Source organism: Pelodiscus sinensis, chromosome 19, assembly GCF_049634645.1.
Source record: "Pelodiscus sinensis isolate JC-2024 chromosome 19, ASM4963464v1, whole genome shotgun sequence".
Lineage (NCBI taxonomy): Eukaryota > Metazoa > Chordata > Testudines > Trionychidae > Pelodiscus > Pelodiscus sinensis.
Window position 1 is genome coordinate 25284748 of NC_134729.1, and position 22728 is coordinate 25307475.

Genomic DNA, 22728 nt, shown 5'->3' on the forward strand with positions numbered 1-22728 from the left:
CCAGTGTAGCCCCATCAGGGGGGAGGAGCCTCAGCAAGCCTCACCCATTTCAGCTCCCATTGGCTGAGATGGGAAACTGTGGCCAATGGGAGCTGATGGGCGGTGCTGGCAGAAAGGAGCAGTGTGTGGCTCCATGTGTCCCCTCTCCTCGCTTCCAGAGCCACAGAGGTTTGTTGGCCCCTTCAAGGAGCAGTGTGTGGAGCCCTGCGCAGATACAAATGTCTCCCCACAGACAGACATAGGTATTCACTGCTACCTGGAGACATTGTGTCAGAGCTCCCAGGAGCCAGTGCCCCATGCTGGCAGTGCCTCCTGGCCATGCAGCTGTAACACCCTCAACCCTACTGCAGTTGCGTTTCCTGCTTGGGGTCGCACAAGCCTACTAGTAGCAGGGATGGAGATGCTGCAGATGCATGCCCAGGACCCCCTGCTGCACCCCCCAGCCCTCCACATCCCCTCCTGAACCTCAACCTCCTGCTCCAACCCTAACCCCCCTCCACAGCCAGAACACCTACCCCCCTGCACCCGAATCCTCTCCTGCACCTGCCACAGCCTTGACCCCCTCTCCAAGCCAGCACCCATACCTCTCTGGCCCAGCAAAAGTGAATGAGGGTGGGGACAACAAGCAACAGAGGGGGGGGGATGGAGTGAGTGGGTGGAGCTTTGGGAAGGAGTGGGGCCTCGGGGCACTGGCACCACTGAAGCGCATTAATGAAGATGCACTAAAGCGGCCGGTGAGTTCTCTCCCATTGGGGGAGCTAGTGATGTTGGGGAGAGATGCTCACCTGCTGACTGTGCTGTGCACACGGGGGGGGGAAGGATTGGGAGGGGTTGAGTGGTATAGATATGTCATGGGGGGGGGGTCACGCCACCAGCTGAGCCCTGACCTGAGCCTGGAAAAACAGTAGCCCCAGAATGACACTTGGTTCCCCAAACCTCCGTGCTCCAAGTCAGGCCAAATGCAAAGGGCAGCACATCCACTGAACTCTAGGAACAGTTGGGGGACATCTCTTATGGCAGTGTGAGACAGGCGGAAGTGGTGTAAATTGCTCTCATGTTCTACAGTGCTTCCAGCAGGGAAGCAGGCTGGGGAAAGCATTTCTTTCAAAGAAAGATCCTGCCCAAAAGATCCCCTTGTACTCAGCCTGGCTCTTGAAGATGGATCCTGTTTCCCACAGAAATACAGAACTGTCTCCTTACCCTCTGTTCTGCTTGGATTTCAGTCTAAGTCCTTCTCGGTTGCAACAACAGGGTTGGTGAAGAAGAAGTCAAGGTTAGGGAAGGGCTTATCAAGCACTTTTAGGGGGCACTTGCCAAAGCCAATGGCATACAATTGTTTCCTTTCAAAACTCAGCAAACAAACAGAAGAGCAAGCGGTATTTCAGTCGGTTCTGTGTGTAGTGTCTCCAAAGCACACAGAGGGCTAGGGATTCTGAGGAGGCACTTCCTCCTAGGGAGGCCTTAAAATCTCCGCATCCAACTCAGCAGGAGCCGGTAATCTGAAACGCGTGCTGTTTAAATTGAAAGACGATTGTGAAAATAAAGGAGTAAATTCTCAAGCTGCCAAGCTTCCCACGTTCACTGAAGACCTCTGTCTGTCTTCCGGATAAACACGACCTCTTCCACAGTAACCTTAGAGTCCCAAAGGGAGTCCAAAGACAAGAGGGCAGGAAGAATAAAGGGTAGCTAAAACCTGCACAATTTGCCATTCAATCCAGCCAAGAAAATACAGGGGAATTGGTGTAATGGGCACTTTTTATGTGAGCTCTCAGTGTTTGCCACATAGGGTTCTTGTTTCAGGTGCTTGTCACTAGAACTTGTTGCATGCAGTAGAAGAGGCCCCTTGTGACTACGTCACTGCATGGCAAAGTGTGTTCTCCGTGTCCGTCCTCCCATGACCTGAGGAGATGAGCAGTGGCTGGATTACAAAAAGGGGTGATTCCATGGCCCTGGCAATGGATATGTGAGAGCCTGGCAGTACAGTAGGCACAAAGCAAACCTAAACGACAAAACATTTTGCAGCATAATACTTGAGGCTCCTTTACGCCGTGGAGGCATGTGCTTATGTACAGACCCTGGCACACTGCCAGCCTGGTCCAGTGTAACAGGCAAGAGGGGAAGGATGGTCAAGCTTTGCCAAAACCTGGCTCCAATTCCTGCTCCACCATAGGCTTTCTATGCCACCTGGAGCTACTCAGTAAGGGTCACATTTCACAGAACACTAGAACTGGAAGTGACCTTGAGAGGGCACAAAGTCCAGTCCCCTGCCCTCACATCAGGACCAAGCACCATCCAGATCATCCCTGATAGATGTCTATCCAACCTGCTCTTAAATATCTCCAATGATGAAGAATCCACAACTTCCCTAGGCAATTTATTCCAGTGTTTAACCAGCCTGACAGTTGGGAAGTTTTTCCTAATGTCCAACCTAAGTGTCCTTTGCTGCAATTTCAGCCCAATGATTCTTGTCCTATCTTCAGAGGTTATGAAGGACAGTTTTTCTCCCTCCACCTTATAGGTACTTGAAAGCTGCTATCATGCCCCCTCTCAGTCTTTTCTTTTCCAAAATAAATAAGCCCAATTCTTTCAGTCTTCCTTCATAGCTCATGTTTTCTAGACCTTTCATCATTTTTGTTGCTCTTCTCTGGACCTTCTCCAATTTCTCCACATCTTTCTTGAAATGTGGTGCCCAGAACTGGACACAATACTCCAACTGAGACCTAATCAGCACATGAGTGGAAGAATGATGTCTCATGTCTTGCTCACAATGCTCCTGTTAATGCATCAAGAAAGATGTTTGCTTTTTTTGCAACAGTGTCACCTAAGTCACTTAAGACTATAGCTCATTGAAAATCTCTGGGATGTGGACTCCAAAGTGCCTAAATCCCTTCTGACAATGAGATGTGGCACGTAGGTTGGTTCTGTGCTTTTGAGAGTCGTATCCTTAGGCTCTCTGTGACTCAGTTCCCATCTGTCCAGGAAGGACCCAGCAGGCTCCTGTTGTGGGGGGAGGCTCAGACATTACAGTCATGGCACCAAACCCAGTGCATGTACAAACCAGGGCAGCAGATGTGGGATGGGAACTGGGAGGCAAGCAGCTACAAAGTCACAATATCACTGACTCCCACGAACAACAGCGGCAAGTCAGCTGAGTGGCAGGCTAATGACATTCCCTTTGTCCGCTCAAGGTGTATGCACAGTCCTCACAGGAAAACTGCCAAAGATCAGCCCTTATTAACAAAATAACACCCTCGGTGTCCTGCTCATTTACACTTAGGCTCTGAGTGTGGACAGCAGCTTCGAGGCAGGAGGATGCCAGAGTGGAGGACAGAAGAACCTAACCATTATCCTTTGGATGCAGCCATGTGGATGCCCTGGAATCACCTACGCTGCTCAGAATCTTGTCTGAGCCTGTTTACAAGGTGATGTGGCCATGTTCTGCCTCAGCCAAGCTCACTGGAGCTGGTTTGCTTTCTCTGCACTGTGGGTGCTAAGGGTTGGCCTCACAGCCTGGCCCCACTTTTCACAGACTAGGTGTACTTTATACAGCTGCTTATTCCATTACAGCACCGGCATGGAGCCACGTCTGGCCCAGGAGGGTTGTTCTCTTGAAAATGAAACAAAATTTTTTCATGGAGCTGAATCATTTTGGCTTTTGGTTTGGGGGGGGGGGGCTTGGTTTGCAAAAATGTCTGAGATTCTGATTTGGGTTTTTTTGGTCCCAAACCAGGAAGAGGAAAAAATTGCAGGATGGGAAACTTGCTCCCTGGCCTGCTCTTAGGACAAGGGGAGGGATGGGCCTTACTTCCTGTGGGACCCCATCCCTGTTGCCCTGCTCTGCCTGCCAATGGCCTTCACCCTGAGCTGGAGGAGACACTTTACTAGGGCAAGTGGGGGATGAGTATGTAGGCCGGTTGGTTCACCTGTAGGTTGCTAAGGAGTCTGTGCCATGGAAGTGCCCAACCAGTTCAGGATGGAGGCCCCAAAGACAGACCTGATGGCAGCAGCTTCCAATGCTACCTGGGGCTAGATTGAACCCCTGCCTGTGAAGTCTGCCTGGCTGTACACAAAAGTGGCCCCACTGGGCTGAAGTGGTTCAGTTCCCGACTGTGGACTGAGTTATCCAGGTATGAAGATGCTTATTGACACCACCTATTCCTGTCAGGGTAGGAGATTAAACATCCTCAGCACATGGCATCTTTGTTCCAGGATAACTGCGTCCCTTCTAGGGTTTGTATCAGCATCACTACATGGGTAAAAAATTCACACCCCTTACGGATTTGGTTGTCAATTTTCTCCTCACATAAAACCAAACACCCTTGCCCCGCCCCTTCTCTGAGGGGGTGCAGGCGCTGGGGTGGGACTGGGGATGAGGGGTGGGGTTGGGCAGGAGGGTGCTTTGGGAGAATTGGAGGGGGAGAGGATCAGGGCTGGAGCGGGAGTTGGGGATTGGCGCCTGGAAGGAGACCAGGGGGGCCGGCTCTGGGCAGTGCTGACCTGAAGCAGCAGCATCTCCCCCTTCTTGCTCCTAGGCAGAGATATGGCCAGACAGCTCTGTGCAATCCCCAGCCAATGAGAGTGGTGGGGGCGGCGTGTAGAGCCTTCTAGTTGCCCCCCCCCAGGTAGGAGCCAGGGAAGGAACACGTCACTGATTCTGGGAGTGACATGGTGAGGTGGCCAGTAGCCTGCCAGCCCCACTGTGTGGCACCAACAACCGGACAGTCACAGCCTGGGCAATGTACTGACCACAGCTGCCAAGGTCCCTTTTTGACTGGTTGTTCTGATTGAAAACCAGACACCTGGTCACCCTACTTCATGTACAGCAGGCCTTGAGCTCTGTCAGCCCTGCTTGGTTCCCATGGGAGCCAACCAGGAAGGGGTTTGGAAGCTTCCCCTAGGCCCAATTAAGAGAAATCTGTGCTCCATGTGGACCCAGCTTCGCACACTCAGTAGTACTTGTTCCTGAAAAAGATACGAATTTATCTTCCCACCCTACAAAACCCTCTCCCCCGTTTATTTTAATCTGCTCTGGTACATGTGGCTGTTGCTAACAATAAAGCAGTGCTGTGATTAGCCTTCCTCTAAATCAGCATGTTTCCCGTCTTACTGGGTGACGTGAGTCATGGTCAGCAGGCTTGGCAGCTGCAGGAATTCATTCACATTCAGATCATGCTGAAATCTTGCACAAGAATCATCAGGGTCAGCATGAGAAGGAACTGTATGGAGAAAAGATCAGAACAGAGACCAGAACCCCTGAGCACTGCTCCTGCCCTGCCCAGCACACAGCCAGCCCCAGCTCATAGAAGCATAGAATACTAGGGCTGGAAGGGACCTCGAGGGGTCATCGAGTCCAGTCCCCTGCCCCATGGCAGGACCAAATACTGTCTAGACCATCCCTGATACACATTTCTCTAACCTGCTCTTAAATAGCTCCACAGATGGGAATTCCACAACCTCCCTGGGCAATTTATTCCAGTGTTTGACCACCCTGACAGTTAGGAACTTTTTCCTAATGTCCAACCTAAACCTCCCTTGCTGCAGTTTAAGCCCATTGCTTCTTGTCCTGCCCTCAGAAACCAAGGAGAACAAGTTTTCTTCCTCCTCCTTATAACACTCTTTTAGATACCTGGAAACTGCTATCATGTCCCCCATCAATCTTCTCTTTTCTAAACTAAACAAACCCAATTCCTTCAGCCTTCCCTCATAGGTCATGTTCTCTAGACCTTTAATCGTTCTTGTTGCTCTTCTGTGAACCCTCTACAGTTTCTTCACATCTTTCTTGAAATGCGGCACCCAAACTGGACACAATCCTCCAACGGAGGCCTAATCAGCGCAGAGTAGAGCAGGAGACTGACTCCTCATGTCTTGCTCATGACACTCCTGTTAATGCATCTCAGAATCATATTTGCTTTCTTTGCAACAGCTTCACACATCTGACTCATCTTCTGCTTGTGGTCCACTATGATCCCTAGATCTCTTTCTGCCGTACTCCTACCCAGACAGTCGCTTCCCATTCTGTGTGGCTGTGTCTAGACTGGCAAGTTTTTCCGCAAAATCATCTGCTTTTGCAGAAAAACTTGCCAGCTGTCTACAGCTGCTTGAATTTCCGTAAGATCGTCTGCTTTTCCGGAAATATTGTGCTACTCTCGTTCGGGCAAAAGTCTTTTTCTGAAAGACTTTTGCGCAAAAGGGCCAGTGTAGACAGCACAGTACTGTTTTCCGCAGAAAAGCCCCGATTGCGAAAATGGCTATCGGGGCTTTTTTGCGGAAAACCATGTCTAGATTGGCCCCGGACGCTTTTCCGCAAAAAGTGCTTTTGCGGAAAAGCATCCTGCCAATCTAGACATGCTTTTCCGAAAATGCTTTTTCGGAAAATCATGCCAGTGTAGACGTAGCCTATGTGTGAAACTGATTGTTCCTTCCTAAGTGGAGCACTTTGCATTTGTCTTTATTAAACTTCATCCTATTTACCTCAGACCATTTCTCCAATTTGTCCAGGTCATTTCGAATTATGACCCTATCCTCCAAAGCTCTGCAAAGAGACCTGCTGCAAAATTGCTGCATGCAACAAGAGGGAGCCAATGCTGTTTACAAGAGGCTGTCTATCCACGCAGTTACTGATATTTAGGGCTCTGCCAAACTCACAGCCATGAAAAATGCATCATGGACCATTAAATCTCATGTGGCCCTGTGAAATCTGGCCCTTTGTGTGCTTTTAGCTGATGCTTTACAGATTTCCCAGGGGAGACCAGCAGTTCTCAAAAGTGAGTTGCAGGGGGGTCATAAGTAGGGATGTAAAAATGGTTAGAAAACACTAACCGTGTAACCGATTCTGTTGCATGGGTAAACGGGTTCTGCAGGCTCCCGGTGCTGTTGGCGCTACAGCTTCTTGACCCCTGGGCTACTGTGCCTCTGGCCTCACAGGGTTCCAGCATCTCCTGGCCCTGCCGGTGCTGCAGGAGTTTAACTATTAACTGGAACCAATAAGCATGAGCTTATCAGGTAACCAGTTAAGCTCTTACAAGGTAAGGTTATTTAGGGGCACTGCAATATTAGGATTGTACGCCTGTGCTGAGTGGCTGGACAGCACCAGCTCCTGGCTGGATGCCTAGCTCTGCAGACAGCACCCTACCAGCAGCAGTGCAGAAGTATGGTTGGCAACACCATCTCATGCCACACTTATGCCTGCGCTGTGGCCTTCCACGCTGGATGGCTGGAGAGTGGCGGCTGCTAGCTGAGGGCCCAGTGGCAGGTAGTGCCAGCCACTGGAGACCTCACAGGGGCTGGGGCAGGGCTCCTCTTCCCCGGACAGTGGGATGGGGAAAAACCTTGCTGGTGATCTCCTCCCCAGGGGCTGGAGGGGCAGGCCCCAGGACTCACCCTGGGCTGAACTCAACTCCAGGAGTAGCTGGATGTACGACAGTTTGAAACTCACAATTTCAGCCATGGTGGCTTAGTCATCTGTGAACGAATGGATAAGAAACCAGCCCTGGATTAGACAGCCAAGTCATCGCGCATAGGAGACCACAACATAGATGCAGAGACTCACAGCTGAGCAAAATAAAGAACTACATTCACCAATGCTCAGAGCCAGGAATTTCATTCCCTTCCCCTCCCCGACTCCTTTCTTATTTACATGTTGGATGTTGGCAGCAGACTTGGTGGCTCATTCCTTCCACTCCTCATCTCAACCAACAGCCCAACAGCCCCCCAAAGGAAAACCTAGGTGCATTCCAGTAAAGAATGGGGACTGGAACGGGAAACTGCTCTCTTGCACCCCATTCTTATCCACAGACCCAGCCCCTCCATTCTGTCTCTCTCCATCCCATTACCACCCACTGGCTGTGTCTAGACTGCATCCCTTTTCCATAAAAGGGATGCAAATTAGACACATCACAATTGCAAATGAAGCGGGGATTTAAATCCCCCCCGCTTCATTAGCATAAAAATGGCTGCCTCTTTTTTCCGGCTCAGAGCTTTGCTGGAAAAAAGCGCCAGTCTAGACGCAGATCTTTCAGAAAATAAAGCCTTTTCCGAAAGATCCCTTATCCTCGCTTCATTTGCAATTGCGATATGTCTAATTTGCATCCCTTTTACGGAAAAGGGATGCGGTCTAGACACAGCCACTCTGCTCTGAGGCATTTGTTTTGTGTTCTTTTCCTTCTGCTGTCTCCTTTCTTTTCCCATCTCCTCCTTTGTCCTGGCCCACCCCTCAGATCCTCCAAGTGTTCCGGGATCTGGAGAGATGGTTTCCAGGGCACCGAGTCAGATGGCAAGAACTGAGCAAGAATTAACCCAGCAAAAATTAGAAAGGTGTCCTCAAGCTGATGGCAAACTGCAGGGATAGGACACGTATTGGTGGCAGCGGTGTGTGTCTGCACATGCTAAACAAGCAGGAAGTAAGAGAAGCAGATGTGAGTGGCACTGGAGGAAGTGGACAGAGACAGAGTGTCTTTTGGGCACAGGACTCCTTGTAGAGTCAGACTGCAACCAAGGAAACTGCTGCTGTTGTTTGTTTCTACTGTGTGCAGGGAACTAGAACAGTGTTTCTCAACCAGTGGTACGAGTACCCATAGGGTTACTCTAGAGAAATCTGGGGGGGGTATGCCAACACAACTGAAATTTGGAGAAAACTGAATTTTTGTATTAAGTTTTTACAGAGCTTTATTATTTTTGTACTTTTTACACCCAAAAATTTTATCGCCTGTCCAGCTACGATTAAGTTGTTTAAACAAATGTGTTGCAATGGTAGAAAAAAAATGTGTGTGTCTGAAAACTAGGTACTTATAATTTGTTTATTTAAAAAGGGGTACTTTATCAAAAAAAAGTTGAGAAACACTGAATTAGAACAGTGTAAACAAATAGGACCATGTGGAAGCAATGCCTGAGTCAGCAGTTTATCCTCTTGCCAAATAACCAGGCAATGCCTTCAACCCTGGCTGACTCAATGGGGTTCAAACCTTCTGAGCTGTCCCTCCCCACTTCCTGTGAATTACACTTTTTGGTGGCTCCCCTCACATAACCAGACAAAAATGGACAATACTGGCTCTTCCCCGCTCAGTGGCTCAGGGTGGGGCAAGGCACATGCGATGGTCTCTGGGGCAGCCATGGCCAGGCAGAGGGGCTTCTGGGAGTGGAAATTGGTGCGACCATGGTGGTTGACACTGAACAACAGGTTGGGTGACCCCCTGAAGTGAGCCAGGGTGGAGGTGCCTCCTCACCCAAGTCCCGGCTGCCAGATAATGCCACTGGCCCCCCAATATTCTTTCATCATCCCTAGGCGCCATGCCCCTCCCCGTTTGAAAACCTGGGCTGCCTCGGATTCAAGCTTGATTGATGAAGATAATTTATTTACACATATGCAAGGCTGGGGAAGGTGAGTGGGCCCCTGGCGGGCAGGGACATATGGGAACTCCGGTTGTCCCCCTCCCCCGCTCCTTTGGGCTTTGGAACACCCCCCGCGCCAGGCCGGGGACTCCCCCCGCGCCTCCTCCAGCTCCACAAGACAAACCCGACCCCGAGCTCCTGGGGCGCAGGGGACCCGGAGCTGTAACCTGTCAGGACAGGACAAGCCGGGGCTCCTGAGCCGGCGCAGTCCCGCTCGCCCTGTGCCCGGCTGGGCAGGAGGGGAAAGCGGAGCCGCTCCCACGGCACTCCCTCCCCATTATGCAAAGCAGCGCGGCGAGGTGCGCGGGAGGCTATAAAAGGGGAGGGACCACGGCCGGGCGCCCAAGCGAAGCTGCGCTCTCCAGCATCAGGGAGTCGCGCTGCGTTCCGCTGCCCCCAGCCAAGCCCCTGCGCCCTGCTGCGGCCCGGCTGCGCTGCGCTCCGCTCCGCTCCGCTCCCCGGCAGTTGGCCCCCTCGCTGCGCGCTGCACCGTCCGGGCCCGCTCCGCTGCGCTCCCGAGCACCGCGCCGGGCACCATGCGGCTGGCGGCGGCTCTGCTACTGTGCGCGGCGGCCTGGCTGGGGCCGGCGGGCGGCAAGGAGCGCAAGGCGCAGTTCGCCTCCTGGGATGAGGTGAACGTGATCGCGCACGGGCTGCTGCAGCTGGGCCACGGGCTCAAGGAGCATGTGGACAGAACCAAGGGGCAGCTGCGGGAGCTGGGCGGGCGGCTGGGCGCGCACAACGGCTCGCTGGGGCTGCTGCTGCGCCAGGCGCGCCAGGCGCAGGAGCAAGGCGCGCAGCTGCGCGCCGCTGTGCAGGAGCTGCAGGGCGCGGACCAGCAGCTCTTCAACCTGTCGGAGGCGCTGCGCCAGCGGCTGCTGCAGCTGGCCGGGAACAAGGCGGAGATCCGGGCCCGTCTGGAGCACCTCGAGGGCAAGATTCGGCAGGTGCTGCCGGGCCGGCCCTCGGAGAACCAGAGTCCCGCGGAGCTGAGCCCGCTGCAGGTGAATGCGTCCCCCTGTTCCGGGAAGGGGGTAATCCGTCCACCCCACCTTGCGAGCGCCCTGCCCCCGGTACGGGAAGGGGGATCTGTCCGTTCTCCCCTTGAACGCCCCCTTCCTCTGTGGCTTGCTGCCTTCCCTGGGAGGGGGCTTCCGGGAGTGCCGCGATGTGGGGCCCAGTCTCAGCCATGCTTCGCCCGCGCTAGGCATGCAACACAGCGGGGGGGCTGTGCCAAGACATGGGGGCTGCCCCAGGACGCTGGGCTGCGCTGTCAGACAGCACAGGGCTGCCTGCTAGGGATGTTGCAGTTCCACTAATCCGCTAATGGAGTAGTGGATGGATTTTGCATGGCTACTGGATTAGTCAATAAGGCACTCGCTATTCCTGCTGCAGCTCTGCCTTCTAAACTAGTACTCTTACTACATTTAAACGGCTGAGGCACAGCAGTGGGACCCAGCGGGAGGGGGGACTGCTTCAGTTCCTGCTCACTCCTCTGCCTCCCTGCGGAGACAGTGCTGAAAACCGGCTTTTAAGCTGGCTCCATCCTGCACCAGCTCCTGCTTCCCCTCCCCACTTTTCTGCCTCTGATAGAGGCAGCAAGGGGGGGGGAGGCAACTAGTCATTTACATCCCTACATCCAGTGCACCATGTTGGTCAAGCCACCCCAATAGCCTCAGGCTCTGGGGCTGGGCAAAGGGGGCAGAGCTGGCTGAGCTGGGGGCCCAGCCCCCAGTGACCCTGGCCCGGCGCAGCATAGGGGTTCCCAGAGCTTATCTTTGCCTCTGCCTACTAGTCCCTGGTGACGGCACAGAACTTGCGGATCGAGGCACTGGCGCAGAAGCTCAAGCAGCAGCAATACAAGCTGGACAAGCAGAACCTGCAGATTAAAAGCCTGCAGAGCAAAGTGAGTCCCCCCCCCCCCCCCCCCCGCTTCCCCAGCTTCCCTTAACACCAGTAGATGGCAATGCCCATCGGGCGCATTGACATGGCTCCTGGCCCACGCCCGGCGTGCAGGGCCTCTGCAGAGCCCAAGTCTGACCTAATAATTCCCACCTGGCCCATGGGCTTCATTGCTGCCCTAGGAAGGGAGAAGGAGTCATCCAGTTCGAAAGGGCTCTGAAAGCGATGGCCCCATTTGTGTGTATGGCCCAGAGGCTCAAAATTTTTATCCAGCCGTTCCCCCTTTGCAACAGGGGGATCAGAGAGACTGGGGGGTAACCCCAAGATGCTCTACCCCTGCCCCAGCCAGGTGTGTAGTTTGCAAACACACGACATAACGAGGCTGTTCAGAACCAGTCGCTCCTGCTCCAGCCAGTGCTGAGCTGTCAGTATCCCCAGTACAGACCAGCCTGCCTGTGGGTCACGGTAGAGGGGCTGCTCAGGAAGAGCTGCTAACACCTCCATGGGTTTGGCCTAGGTCAATCTCTTGATGCCACTGCACCTGAAGGACAACAAAACGCGGAGTCTGAAGTGGAGGATCAACCTGAAGAAAAGCATCAGCCTCTCCAACCAAAGCCAAAATGCCAGCGTGGGACCTGCCCAGCCACAAAGTGAGTATCTGTGAGTTGCCCACCCTTTAGCAGAGTCCTGTCGGCGGGTCCAGCTATGGGTCTGAACAAAAGGGTCCATTGTCCTAATTCCGCCTGTGAAATTGGCTGTTGGGAGCTGAGTGGAAGGGAGTGTAGGCAGGGTCTGGCCTCCGGGACCTCACCTTAGAGAGGATTTTGCAAGAGTCTTACAGCCTCCTGTGGTGCATGCCCATTGCAGATAGCTGCAGGCCACCCGCGAGAGGGCATGGCACTACATGGTTAAAGTGGGAGAATGAGGTTGGCAGGCTGGAGTTACAGCACGTGATCATTGGTTTCGTGCAGAGGAGTCTGGGGCTTGGAATGCAGCTGGTAGCTCTTCCCATAGCCTGTGTCCCTCAGTGTGGGGCTGGGTGAGGAACAGCAAATCAATGGGGAGCTGTAGGTCTCTCCTAGGCCTGCGTCACTGGTGTGTCAACACCTCCCCATCTAGCACCCCATGACCAGGGCAGTGCTGTGTCTGTGCCTGGAGAGCTGGACAATCCCCCTGGGGTGCATCCCCTTCCGTTGTCCCTGAGACCTTTGGTGCATCCTCCTTTGGACCGTACCAAAGAGCCTCACTCTTCCCATCAGAGGTCCATGGAAGCAGGCCCAGAGTGGGTGGCTTGGGCCGAGGCTGCTCCCCAGTTAGGAGCTCGGGGCGGATGGAGCCAGCTGTGGTGACTAGCTGGCTGCATAAAGGGTCCAACCCAAAGGGGAACAATCTGGAAGACAAGTGGGGTCCCTCCTGCTTTGTGTCAAGCAGAGGAGGCTCTCCAGAGAGGCTGCAGAAAGTGGTTTGCGAGCACATGGAGAGAAAGCTGCTGGTGCCCCTGCAAGAGCAAAACAAAGGTCGTGGGGCTGGGCAGGGAACAGAGGACAGGAGGGGAGTGCAGATGGGGAGAGACAGAAATAGTGTGAGAGATTCCTGCCAGCTTTTAGCTGACTTGCCAGCCATCAGCTGCTCTGGGTTCTTGGGGCATTACAAAGACAATGGTGAGCAAACTGGAGAGCTGTGCTCCTAAAAACCATTGCTCAGTCTCCCTCTGCCCTCGCCTCCACAGACTGGGCAGGGAGGGTGTCCCTGGCCTTTATTTGTCAGAGGCTGGGAATGGGCAACAGGAGAGGGATTGCTGGCATTGGCCACTGTCAGCAGCCAGGATCCTGGGCTAGATGGACCATTGCTCTGACCACGCCTGGCTGTTTGTATGAGGCCAATATCCCCCCCCCCTTGATGCTGGTAGCAGAGATTGGTCAGCAACCCTCGGGGAGACAGAAACTTGGGTCTCTTCCCTGTGGAGCTGGCCACTTGGTTCCCCTTCTAGGCCAAACCTTAAGTTCTCCATTTGCCTAATCACCCCCGTCTTCAGGGAACCTTCTGGCAAAGGCTGGCCCCAGCATCCTCACTGCTGCCCTCCCAACAGCCAGTCCCTTGAAGGGCTCTGCTCAGAGCTGCTTCTGCTACCCTGGGGGTCGGGTGGACCATGAGGGCTCAGGCGGCTTCTTATGGGTCTTGCAGTGACATCCTGGGTACACCAGTTAGCCTCAGCCTGGCGCTTGGCCAGCTGTGTGAAAGGGGAAGGTTTGGAAGCCCCTCTGGAGCAAGCGGCTTAATGGCTTGCAGAAGGCGGATCGCGTCTTCAGGCCCTGCAGGCACTCGCTCCGGCAGCTCGCCAAGTAGGTGAAAGTTGAGCCTTAGTCTCCCAGCAGGGCTGGGATTCCAAACGAATGTGGCTGGGGTGGGCGGGGTGGGGAAAGTGAGTCGAGCTGTTCCTCAGGGGAGGGAAAGAGTCATTTGAACAACAGAGCCTGGAATGCAGCCCTGCGCTCAAGGAACCGTGTTTCCTCGCAGCGTGCTGGTGGTGACCTTCGCGTTCCATAAATAGGAGGCAGTCTGGGGTAATTCAGCTGGGCCTTGTTGTTAACGTTCCTCGATGGATTTAGTAAAATAAACAGGTTTGCTCTTTGTTTGCATCTGCGTGAGGGTGCCTGCCCTTTAGAGCTGCAACTGACCAGGCCGAAAAAACTTGAGTCAGGAAAACCTGAAGGGTCCTTCTAAAGTAAGATGAGTGGAGGTTCCGGGGCCAGTGGCACCTAACTGAGTTGGACTGTTGCTGCTGCTGCAGTCAGGGAACTGAAGGAGGAGCTGAGTAATGTATGTGGCAAAGCCCAGCATGAAGGACTGTTTAACAGGAGCCGCTTGGGGATTCTTGGTCCCAGCAAACAGCCACCATCCTGCAGGTCAGAGGCTAGCATGAGCCTGCTTCCAGCCCCATGGCAAGCTCAAGTAATGGACAATGCTCAGATTCCCAGCCCCCGTCTGAATCTTCCCTCCAGGCCCAGGGGAGGGAGTTGGGGCAGGGCCCAGGATGGGGTGGTGAGTGTGTTAAGGGTGTTGGCTGGCTTGGTGCCATTTGTCATGGCCCTGACATGCTCACACGGCCCCTCAGGTACCTGGCTCCTGGTGCTTCTGGCTGGGCCTGTCTGGTCAGGACTCGGTGGGACTCAGACTTTTCCTAAAGCACAAATGGTGCAGCCCAAGGGGTGCCACTAGTTCAAGAGGCCAGCGCATGAATGACCCCTTGTTTTCATGCTAGCATCTGCAGGCTGGTGTGGGGCACCAGCAGTCACCACAGTCACCCTGCGGGACAGTGATTTCAGCTGCTAACCCACCACTCGCCTGTGCTCCCTGCATCTGGTTGCATGGTGGGGGGGAGGAGAGGAGAGAACAGGCTCAGAGCCAAGTAGGTGGAAGTTCAGACCCTTGCCAGAGCACAGCTGTTATGACAGTTTCGGGGGCAGCCCATGCTGGCTGGGGGAGGGGGCAGCCCCTGATTGGCTGGGAGGAAATTAGGTGAAAGTTGACAGTCAACTCTGGCTCTCCCTTCCCCCTGAGCAGCCTTTGCTTTGCTGTCTTGGGATGAACCCCTCCTCCCCCTGCACATTCCCAGCCTGGGCTCCCTTCCCCTCCTGCAGACTGGCCTGCTCACAGCCTGCTGATGTGAGCGCCTGCCTTTCCTGCCTGACTTCCATCCCGGCTGCCTCGCTGTGCCACTTGCCCTGGGGGGGGCCCTTTTGTCTGCTGGCTGGGGCCACGTGGCGTGTGGCTGGCACTGAGTGCCCCGACTGCATGTCCCATTGGCCCTGCTGCCCAGAAACCAAAGTGAGAAGCCTTTGCAGTGCTCTGCGTAGCCTCCTTTCGGCTGATGTGTGCAAATTGAGGGTTGGGGGAGAATCAGCACCCCCAGATTTTGTGCAGGTCCCAAGGCTCCTGTGGTCTTGGCTGCAGGACCCATGCCCAGGGCTCTGCTCCCAGCCCTTTATGGGCCGAGGAGCCCCAGCTGCCACAGGACCTGTGCTTGAGGCTTTCTTCCTGGTCTTGCACATCCAAGGCTCTGCATGTGGGGTCCCTACTGCCACCAGCCCTGCATCCGAGGCTCTGCTCCCCTTCCCACATGCAGGAGCCCAACCATGGCCCCCTTAACCCTGTCCATTGTGCCTCCCCCTCCCCCGGCCCGAGCCACAGCTCTGCTGCTGTCTCATTTCTGGTGGGTGGTGGGACACCGACAGGACTAAGGGGAGAAGTGTGCGGACCACTGGCTTTAGCGCCCCCCACCATTAAAAATGTTCCAGCGCCACTGGGCAGAGCTAAGCAAATGGGTGAGGGTGGGGGAGAAGATCCTGGACACCTCACTCCTGTGGGGGGGAAGCAACAGAATCTTCTCACCCCCACCCCTGTGAGCTGGGAATGGAGGGGGGCCCCCACTTTCCACCCAGCCTGCACTGTTGGGGAAAGAGCTCCATCTTTTCCTGCCTGCCCAGAATAGCCCTTCCTGCTCGCCTGCCTCCCTCCTTCCTGCAGCAGTGGGGGGGAGTTTGCTGAGAGCGTGCCCCCTTCAGCCCCTCGCTTCCCTGAGCTCTCTGCACCAAGCCTGACAGCCCCAGTGTGGGCTGGAGACAGTGGTGGTGCCTCGGGGCCTAGGCCAGTGTCACCACGGTGCTGGCGGAGCAGCTTCCTGCTGCAACCCAATCTCCTGTGTGATCAGCGGCACGTACCCCCGCTCAGCTGCTCCGCCTGGGCCAGCCTGGCTGTCCCGCACTCTGCATTAAAACTCCACCTCCAGCCTCGCACGGGGCGGGTCGCGGTTGTGTCTTTGCGCTCCCCAGTGGAGGGCCCAGGCCTAGGAAGTGGGGGAAAGTTCATGTTTACTCCCAGCTCCCTGTGATTCCTCCTGAACTCCTGCTCATGGCAGCTGCACAAGAATCCCTGTGCAGTGAGACAAGCCCGAAGGAGGGGCTGCCTGGATTTCCCAGCAGCTCGGGGGGAACAGACAACATGTTTCAAAACAGAAAGCAAAGGGCCCTCTCCCAGCTTCCCCCGACCAGCCACGCTGGGAACAGGCCTTGCTTTGTCCAGGGGCGATGCCCGGAAAGGGCTCTTGCCACCTATTGCTGGCAGACAAAAAGCCGCTTGATTTTGCGCCTGTTTCCTTGGTGCTCTGCAAAGCTGGGTGAAGTCCCTCTGTGTCCTGACAGGTTCCTGTCCTTGTGCTGCAGGATTTAGAACAGGATTCTTCCTAGGCCTGGGGATTGTTCCCTGTGGACTTTCACCAGTTCTGTTGAAATGCTGCCTTGCTGGCAGTTACAGTAAAGCTGAGGCCAAAGTCCAGGCGCCTGGGGAAAGGATCAAAACACCCCTTCGCTTTACAGTGAAGTCTTGCTGGTGCCCTGCAGGGAATGGCCAGAACCTCCGGCCAGTGGCAGCCTGGTGGGGCAGCTCTCTGTTTGAGCTACTCCTGGCCTGTGGTGTGGGCAGGGGGAGTCCCAAAGAGTTAGGCCTGGGCCCCCTTTCCCAATCATTGCATTTGGGGGCATTGCTCTTATGAGGGGCTCTGGACAACAGGGTCCCCATATGCTGACGGCGCTCAGCTCTGCGTCTCTCATCTAATGTGAGGGAGATGGGGTTCGTGCAATAGTGGTGGTCCAGGAGTAAGTCAGGACAATATCCGCAACCATTGCCCTCTGCTGCGGGGAGAGGCATTACCCCCTCCCACCATCTGCCTGCATCATGTCCTGACTCTGCTTACCCAGAGTTAGTGTCTGGAAGCCGCCCAGGGCTGCAGCCTGGTTGCCCTTGCTCTGCACAGCTCATGTGATCCTCCTCACCAGCTCCTCCTCCAGGCTTTTGCTCTGGGCCCACGTCTCTGGTAGGATAGTAGCTGTCTGTTCTCCTGGATTAACTTCTGCACAAGGTGAGGCAGAAGCTGTGGGGCCTAGAGGGAGGTACTTTGGGAAACATTAGGGTTTGTTGTTACTTATATCTCCATCGTGCCTTTTGGGCACTAGTCACAGAGCAGGTGCGCTATAAGCTGTCTCTAGCGTTAGCGTTCAAAGCGCTGATCCAGCGGGGCTCGTTTGGACAAGGGCCTTGCCACTAGAACTGTGGTGCTAACGCACCTCTTCAGAGAGCAGCGTGCCAAGACAGCATCTTCTCAAGGCCCTCTTTGCTTCCTTGTAGAGCTCCCGCTGGGCTGCCAGCAGCTCTTCCTGGCCGGGCAGAGGAGCAGTGGTGTGTTTGAGATCCAACCCTTGGGGTCACAGCCTTTCCAAGTCTACTGTGACATGACTGCTGGTAAGTGAGGGGAGCACCATGGGCCCTTCTGAGGTCTGCAGAACTTAACAACAGACCTGAAAAAGTGAACAATCTCTTCCACCCACAGAAGGCGGCTGGACAGTCATCCAGAGGCGCCTGGATGGCTCTGTGGATTTCGACCAGCTTTGGGAAGCCTACAAGAATGGCTTTGGAGACCTCAGCGGTAAGCAGATGGTGGATGGCAAGCAAATTCCATCCCAATGCTGAGCCATTCCTGGAGGCAGAGCAAAGATCTCCAGCCAGCATGACACATGCTGGAGTGGTTGGGTCTGGCTGGCCTGACATGGGATTGAGGAAGTCCGCCAGAAAGGGGTGCACACACCCTGTGACTCCCTCTGGACACCAGAGACTCTGCATGCTAACATCTGCTTTGGATTGCCTAGTGCTTGTGTGTGATGTCAGCTAATGCAAAGCTCTTTGTGTTTCAGGTGACTTCTGGTTGGGCCTGGAGAAAATACATCACATAGTCCAAGAGGGAAGGTACCATCTTTTGATTGAGCTGCAAGACTGGGAAGGGAATTCTCATCTTATTCAGTTCCTCTTCAGCCTGACTGGGGAGAACACAGCCTACACACTCAGTCTCCTAGGGCCTCTCTCAGGAGAGCTGGAAAATGCCCTGGGGGACTTCAGACAGCTGCCCTTCTCCACACGGGATCAAGACAATGATCTCAAAGCTGACACCAACTGTGCCAAGCACCTGTCAGGTCAGTGCTAGCAAAGGCAGGGTGCTGTGTTCTTAAGCCCATTGGGGATTTCTCCCAATAGGGAAGCCGGTGACAGCCGTCTTCCTCCATCTGCCCCAGGCTGCTAAAAGCCCAGTCCTCCCTTTGCAGCAAAAGGCACCTTCCCCCCCCTTCTCTGAAAAAATGGCCTTTTGGGTATTTGGACTCCGATCTCTTCCTGATTCACCTTCCTCCTCCCTGGGATGGGACTGTGACTCCAGGGGTCAAGTGTGACACCTGATGATGTTCTCATAGTTCCAGGTTTTGTTACAAAGTCATAACTTGGCCTCACTGTGCCAGCGTGTTCCCTGAGACTCAAACCTTCCAGGCAAAGGAGGAGGCCAGAGGCATTCACCTGTGGCTGAAAGTTTGGCTTGTTTTAACTGTAACCAGAATACAAATGAAACGGCCAGCCCATATGAACCAGGCCCAGGGCATTTCCCACAAGGATAGCTGTGCTAGCAGTGCAAACACCTACACTGTCTGTAAGAGTCTGCTCCTTACTCTTGGGGCCGCTCCTGGCTCACAGCCATTCAGCTTTTGCACCCCATGTGGCCAGAGACGGCCCATATGGGCTCTTGGATGTGAGTGAAATGGTCTTGAGGCTACAGTGGTTGCCTGGGACATGGGGTGTCCATTCAAAGTGTGCATGGACTGTTTGTGCCCTCATCTGTCCTGGATGATGCTGGGCAAGCTGCTGCAATTCAGGCTATGTCTACACTACAGAGCTTCTCTGGGATACCTAAGGTTTCCTGGAAAAACTATGCCGTGTCCAGGGAATGTGTCTGCGCTTCCCTTTTTTGGAAGCGCAGACACGCTCTTTCGGAAGCCCTATAAACCTTGTTTCATGAGGAAGAAGGGCTCTTCCAAAAGAGGAGGTTTTTTCAAAATTTGGCATAGGGCAGACGGGCCAAATTTCGGAAAAGCCTTTTCCGAAAAAAGAATCGGAAAAAGGTACGCAAATTGCAGAGCGCAATTTGCGTACATTTTTCTGAAAAAGAAGTGCAGTATAGACATAGCCTCAGCCTCTTTTCCTGGAGTGTCAAATGGCACAAAGAACCCGCTGTAGCATGTCGATGGGTCTGCCTGACCTCCGTAGGCCAGCCACAGGGCTACAGAAATAGTGGCCTTCATTTGGCCTTTCTGATGGCCATATAGCCTGGAAGTTGAGCTCGAATTCTTGACACACCAGAGACCCTCTGAAATCCCTGTCACATCCGGTCTTTTAGCCTTCCAAAGCCCTGAGGGTGGTGATGATGAGCAGGCTGTGCTCAAAGAGGAAGGGAGGATGCAGCAATAGCTCTGAATCTGGGGTGATTTTTCTTTTGTTACTATGGGACTTTCTAGTTGTGAAAATTCCCATTGGCTGAAATCTGCCTCTTCCCTCCCTCCTTCTAGGAGGCTGGTGGTTCAGCACTTGTGGCCACGCCAACCTCAATGGCAAGTACTTCCGCTCCATCCCCCGCCAGAGGCACGAGAGGAAACAGGGCATCTTCTGGAAGACGTGGAAAGGGAGATATTACCCACTGAAATCTACCACCCTGAAAATCCGGCCTGCAGACCTGGAGACAGAATCCTAACCCAGCTGCCACATGAAAGACTTGACGACTTTTGCTCCCTCAAAGGAGCCCAGATGTACATCTGTCACTTGATGTTTACAGAAACCAGAAATGCAGCCTCTGTGACAGTCCAGCAAGGAGTTTTCCCACACACTAGCAGCTCTGTAGCTGGCAGAGTCTAGCATGGAGCAATGCAGCAGCTGGCTCCTGCTGTACATACAGCCACTTCTGTTACTGGGGTCTAGTGGACACAAAGGATGGGAGCTCCCAGAATGGGGGGGGAGGAGAGGGGAGTAATGCTGAACAGGGAGAAGGGTCACTCTGGAGCACAAGCTGGGGGAGCAGTCACAGGCCATCTGTGCTGCTGCCCTAGTCAATGGTGTCCAAAGCTTTCTGTCCATCTTTGTTGATCAGTTAACTCTGCTGATAAGAGCATGTGTGGTTCCAGCGCTGATGCTGGGAAAAGGGGAAGTGTATGGGGTGCTTTTCCATCATAGTTACAACAGCTGTACTCGGGGGCCCATGTCTCCTTCCCCTCCTCTCCCTGGGATTCCCACCAGGAGGAAGCTCACAAAGCTCCCATGAGCTGGGAGGCTGCTGCCACGGTCAGCTTTATCTTCTAGGATAGCTCCCTGTTAGGTCTGAGGCTTGGCCAAACCACCATCCCATACCCTCCAGAACAGCTGACTTAGAGACCTCCTTTCCTGACCCATCTCCAGCCATGGCTGGTCAGTTGCTCAGTAGCAGCAAGAAGGAGGCAGCAAACGCAACTCCTCTCTGACCCCTTGTTTCTTCTGACCCCTGCCTAGCTGTCCCTGTCCCCTTCTCCTCAGGTCCCTAGACATCAGTGGACTGTGTCCTCCCCGGGGAAGGTTCTGGGGGTCCCTTGAGGAATGAGGACTGAGGTCCATCCAGCTCTGTTCACCCTCAAAGATCACATGCAATGCCTCCTTCCTGGCCTCCCTGCCTAGGAAGAACAGGTTCCTCCTCAGGATTCTACCCAGTAGTTCATCGCCTGTGTGACCAGGAAGCCAGACTGGATCCTAGACGTCCAGGTGGGCTCTGTGAATCCTGAAGGGGCCTAGTAGTGGTGCTCAATCAGCTAGAACTGCCTCTAGAATGATATGAGGCACAGCCCTGCCTCTCTGCCCTTGAGCAAGAGTTGTGCTGCTCCTTCATCTTCTCCGGAAGGGTTTGTTTTTCCTTGAAAGATTCCAGAATTCCAGTGGGGAGAAAGCTCTGTCTCCTGGCTGTGGCCTGACGTTGAAACAATGGTCTGAAGGGGGGAACTCTCCTGTACCTCACCTAAGATGCTGCCCCTATATATTGCACAGATGAGTCTAACCTCTTCAGAGACTGGACTTGGGGATTTCCCAGAGTCTTAAAAGACGGGTGCAGGTGTGCTGGAGGAGGGGCGGGGAGGAGGGAATGTGTGCCTCAGTTGTATTTCTTCACACAGTGCAGAGTTAGCCTGTGGAATTTCTTGCCAGAGGATGTTGTGAAGACCGGGATGTTAACAGGGTTCAAAAAATAGCTAGATAAATTCATAGAGGCTAGGTTCATCAATGGCTATTAGCCAGGATGGGCAGGAATGGTGTCCCTAGCCTCTGTTTGTCAGAGGCTGGGAATGGGTAATAGAGGACTTAGGGATGATTCCCCATTCTGTTCATTCCCTCTGGGACACCTGGCATTGGCCTCTGTCGGAAGACTGGACACTGGGCTAGATGGACCTTTGGTCTGACCCAGTATGGCCCTTCTTATGTAAGGTGGTGATCACTGAAAAACTGTTACAGGCCAAGGTTCCCTCTTGGGTGTTCCCAAGTATCCTGCCCTATTAGTCATATTGACTGACTTGCTAGAGTTCTTAGCTGCTGAATACTGTAAATAGTTATTTGTAGAATGCTAGAGCTTTTTAATGAAGTGACTGTTTAATTTGTTTCAGTATTTAAATGTAATGTGGTATAATTTATAAATGTTGGGTTTGGAAAAGATCATCCGTAGTTTGTGTATTTTCAGCGCTAATGTTTTTTTACTAAAATCTGACTTTCTGCAGATGTTGTCTTTTTAATAAAACCCCTCACCAACCCTACAAACATTGTATGTGTGTGGTTCAAGTTGTCAGATGACTGTTAATGAGGAAGTGGGGGAGTGGGTGGGCAGCAGGTGCGCTGTTGGTCCCAACTATGCTAGGTCAGTTCTGGTGCTTGCATGTTAAAGACAAAACTGGGGAGGGCTCAGAGTTACAAGGATGACTGGAAAACAGGTTCTACACTAAGTGAAACTAATGAAGCTTGATCTGTTTAGCTGATTGGCACTTGACGTTCTCTTCAGTGTTACTTCTGGGGGCATTCGGCACCAAACATTTAAAACTCTGCCCACAATTCCTCAAGTTGTATTTGTCCATAAATAAATGTGGAGGCTCCAGCATGGCAGAGGGAGCAATACATGGACTCTGAGGCTGCACTTGACCCTGACAGCACAAGGCCGGAGCCTGGGGCCATGCCCCTCTCTGTGCCCCACGTGTGAGGGGAGAGGGAAGAATCCAGGTGTGGAATGAGGATTCTCTGTGGGACAAGTCGGGTGCAGGCAGCTGTGTGTGGGGGTGGGGATGGTGGCTAGGGTGGAGGGATCTAGATGCGCAGAGGTTCATTGGGTGGGTTCCAGGTCTTGACGGTTGCTGGGGCTCAGTAGAGGGGTCTAGGTGCTGGGGGAGTGGGGCTTGGAGGGGTCTGGGTGCAATCAGTTTGGAGTCAATAGCAGGAGGGTGTAGATGTGGGGCTCAAGCAGAGGGCCAAGGGAGACGAATTCTGCCCGTTCACAGTTGGTCCTGTCTAATTGAG

At 53.9% G+C, this 22728-nt stretch overlaps 1 protein-coding gene across 1 annotated transcript; it reads left to right on the forward strand.

Annotated features, from left to right (window-relative positions):
- Window positions 1–9362: 9362 nt before the first annotated feature.
- On the forward strand, window positions 9363–21879 carry ANGPTL4 (angiopoietin like 4). The gene is made up of 7 exons (XM_006125522.2): window positions 9363–10391; window positions 11183–11293; window positions 11807–11939; window positions 17473–17586; window positions 17675–17770; window positions 18036–18311; window positions 19728–21879. The coding sequence occupies exons 1-7, from the start codon at window positions 9924–9926 to the stop codon at window positions 19907–19909; spliced, it is 1380 nt and encodes a 459-aa protein (XP_006125584.2). The 5' UTR covers window positions 9363–9923; the 3' UTR covers window positions 19910–21879.
- Window positions 21880–22728: the final 849 nt, after the last annotated feature.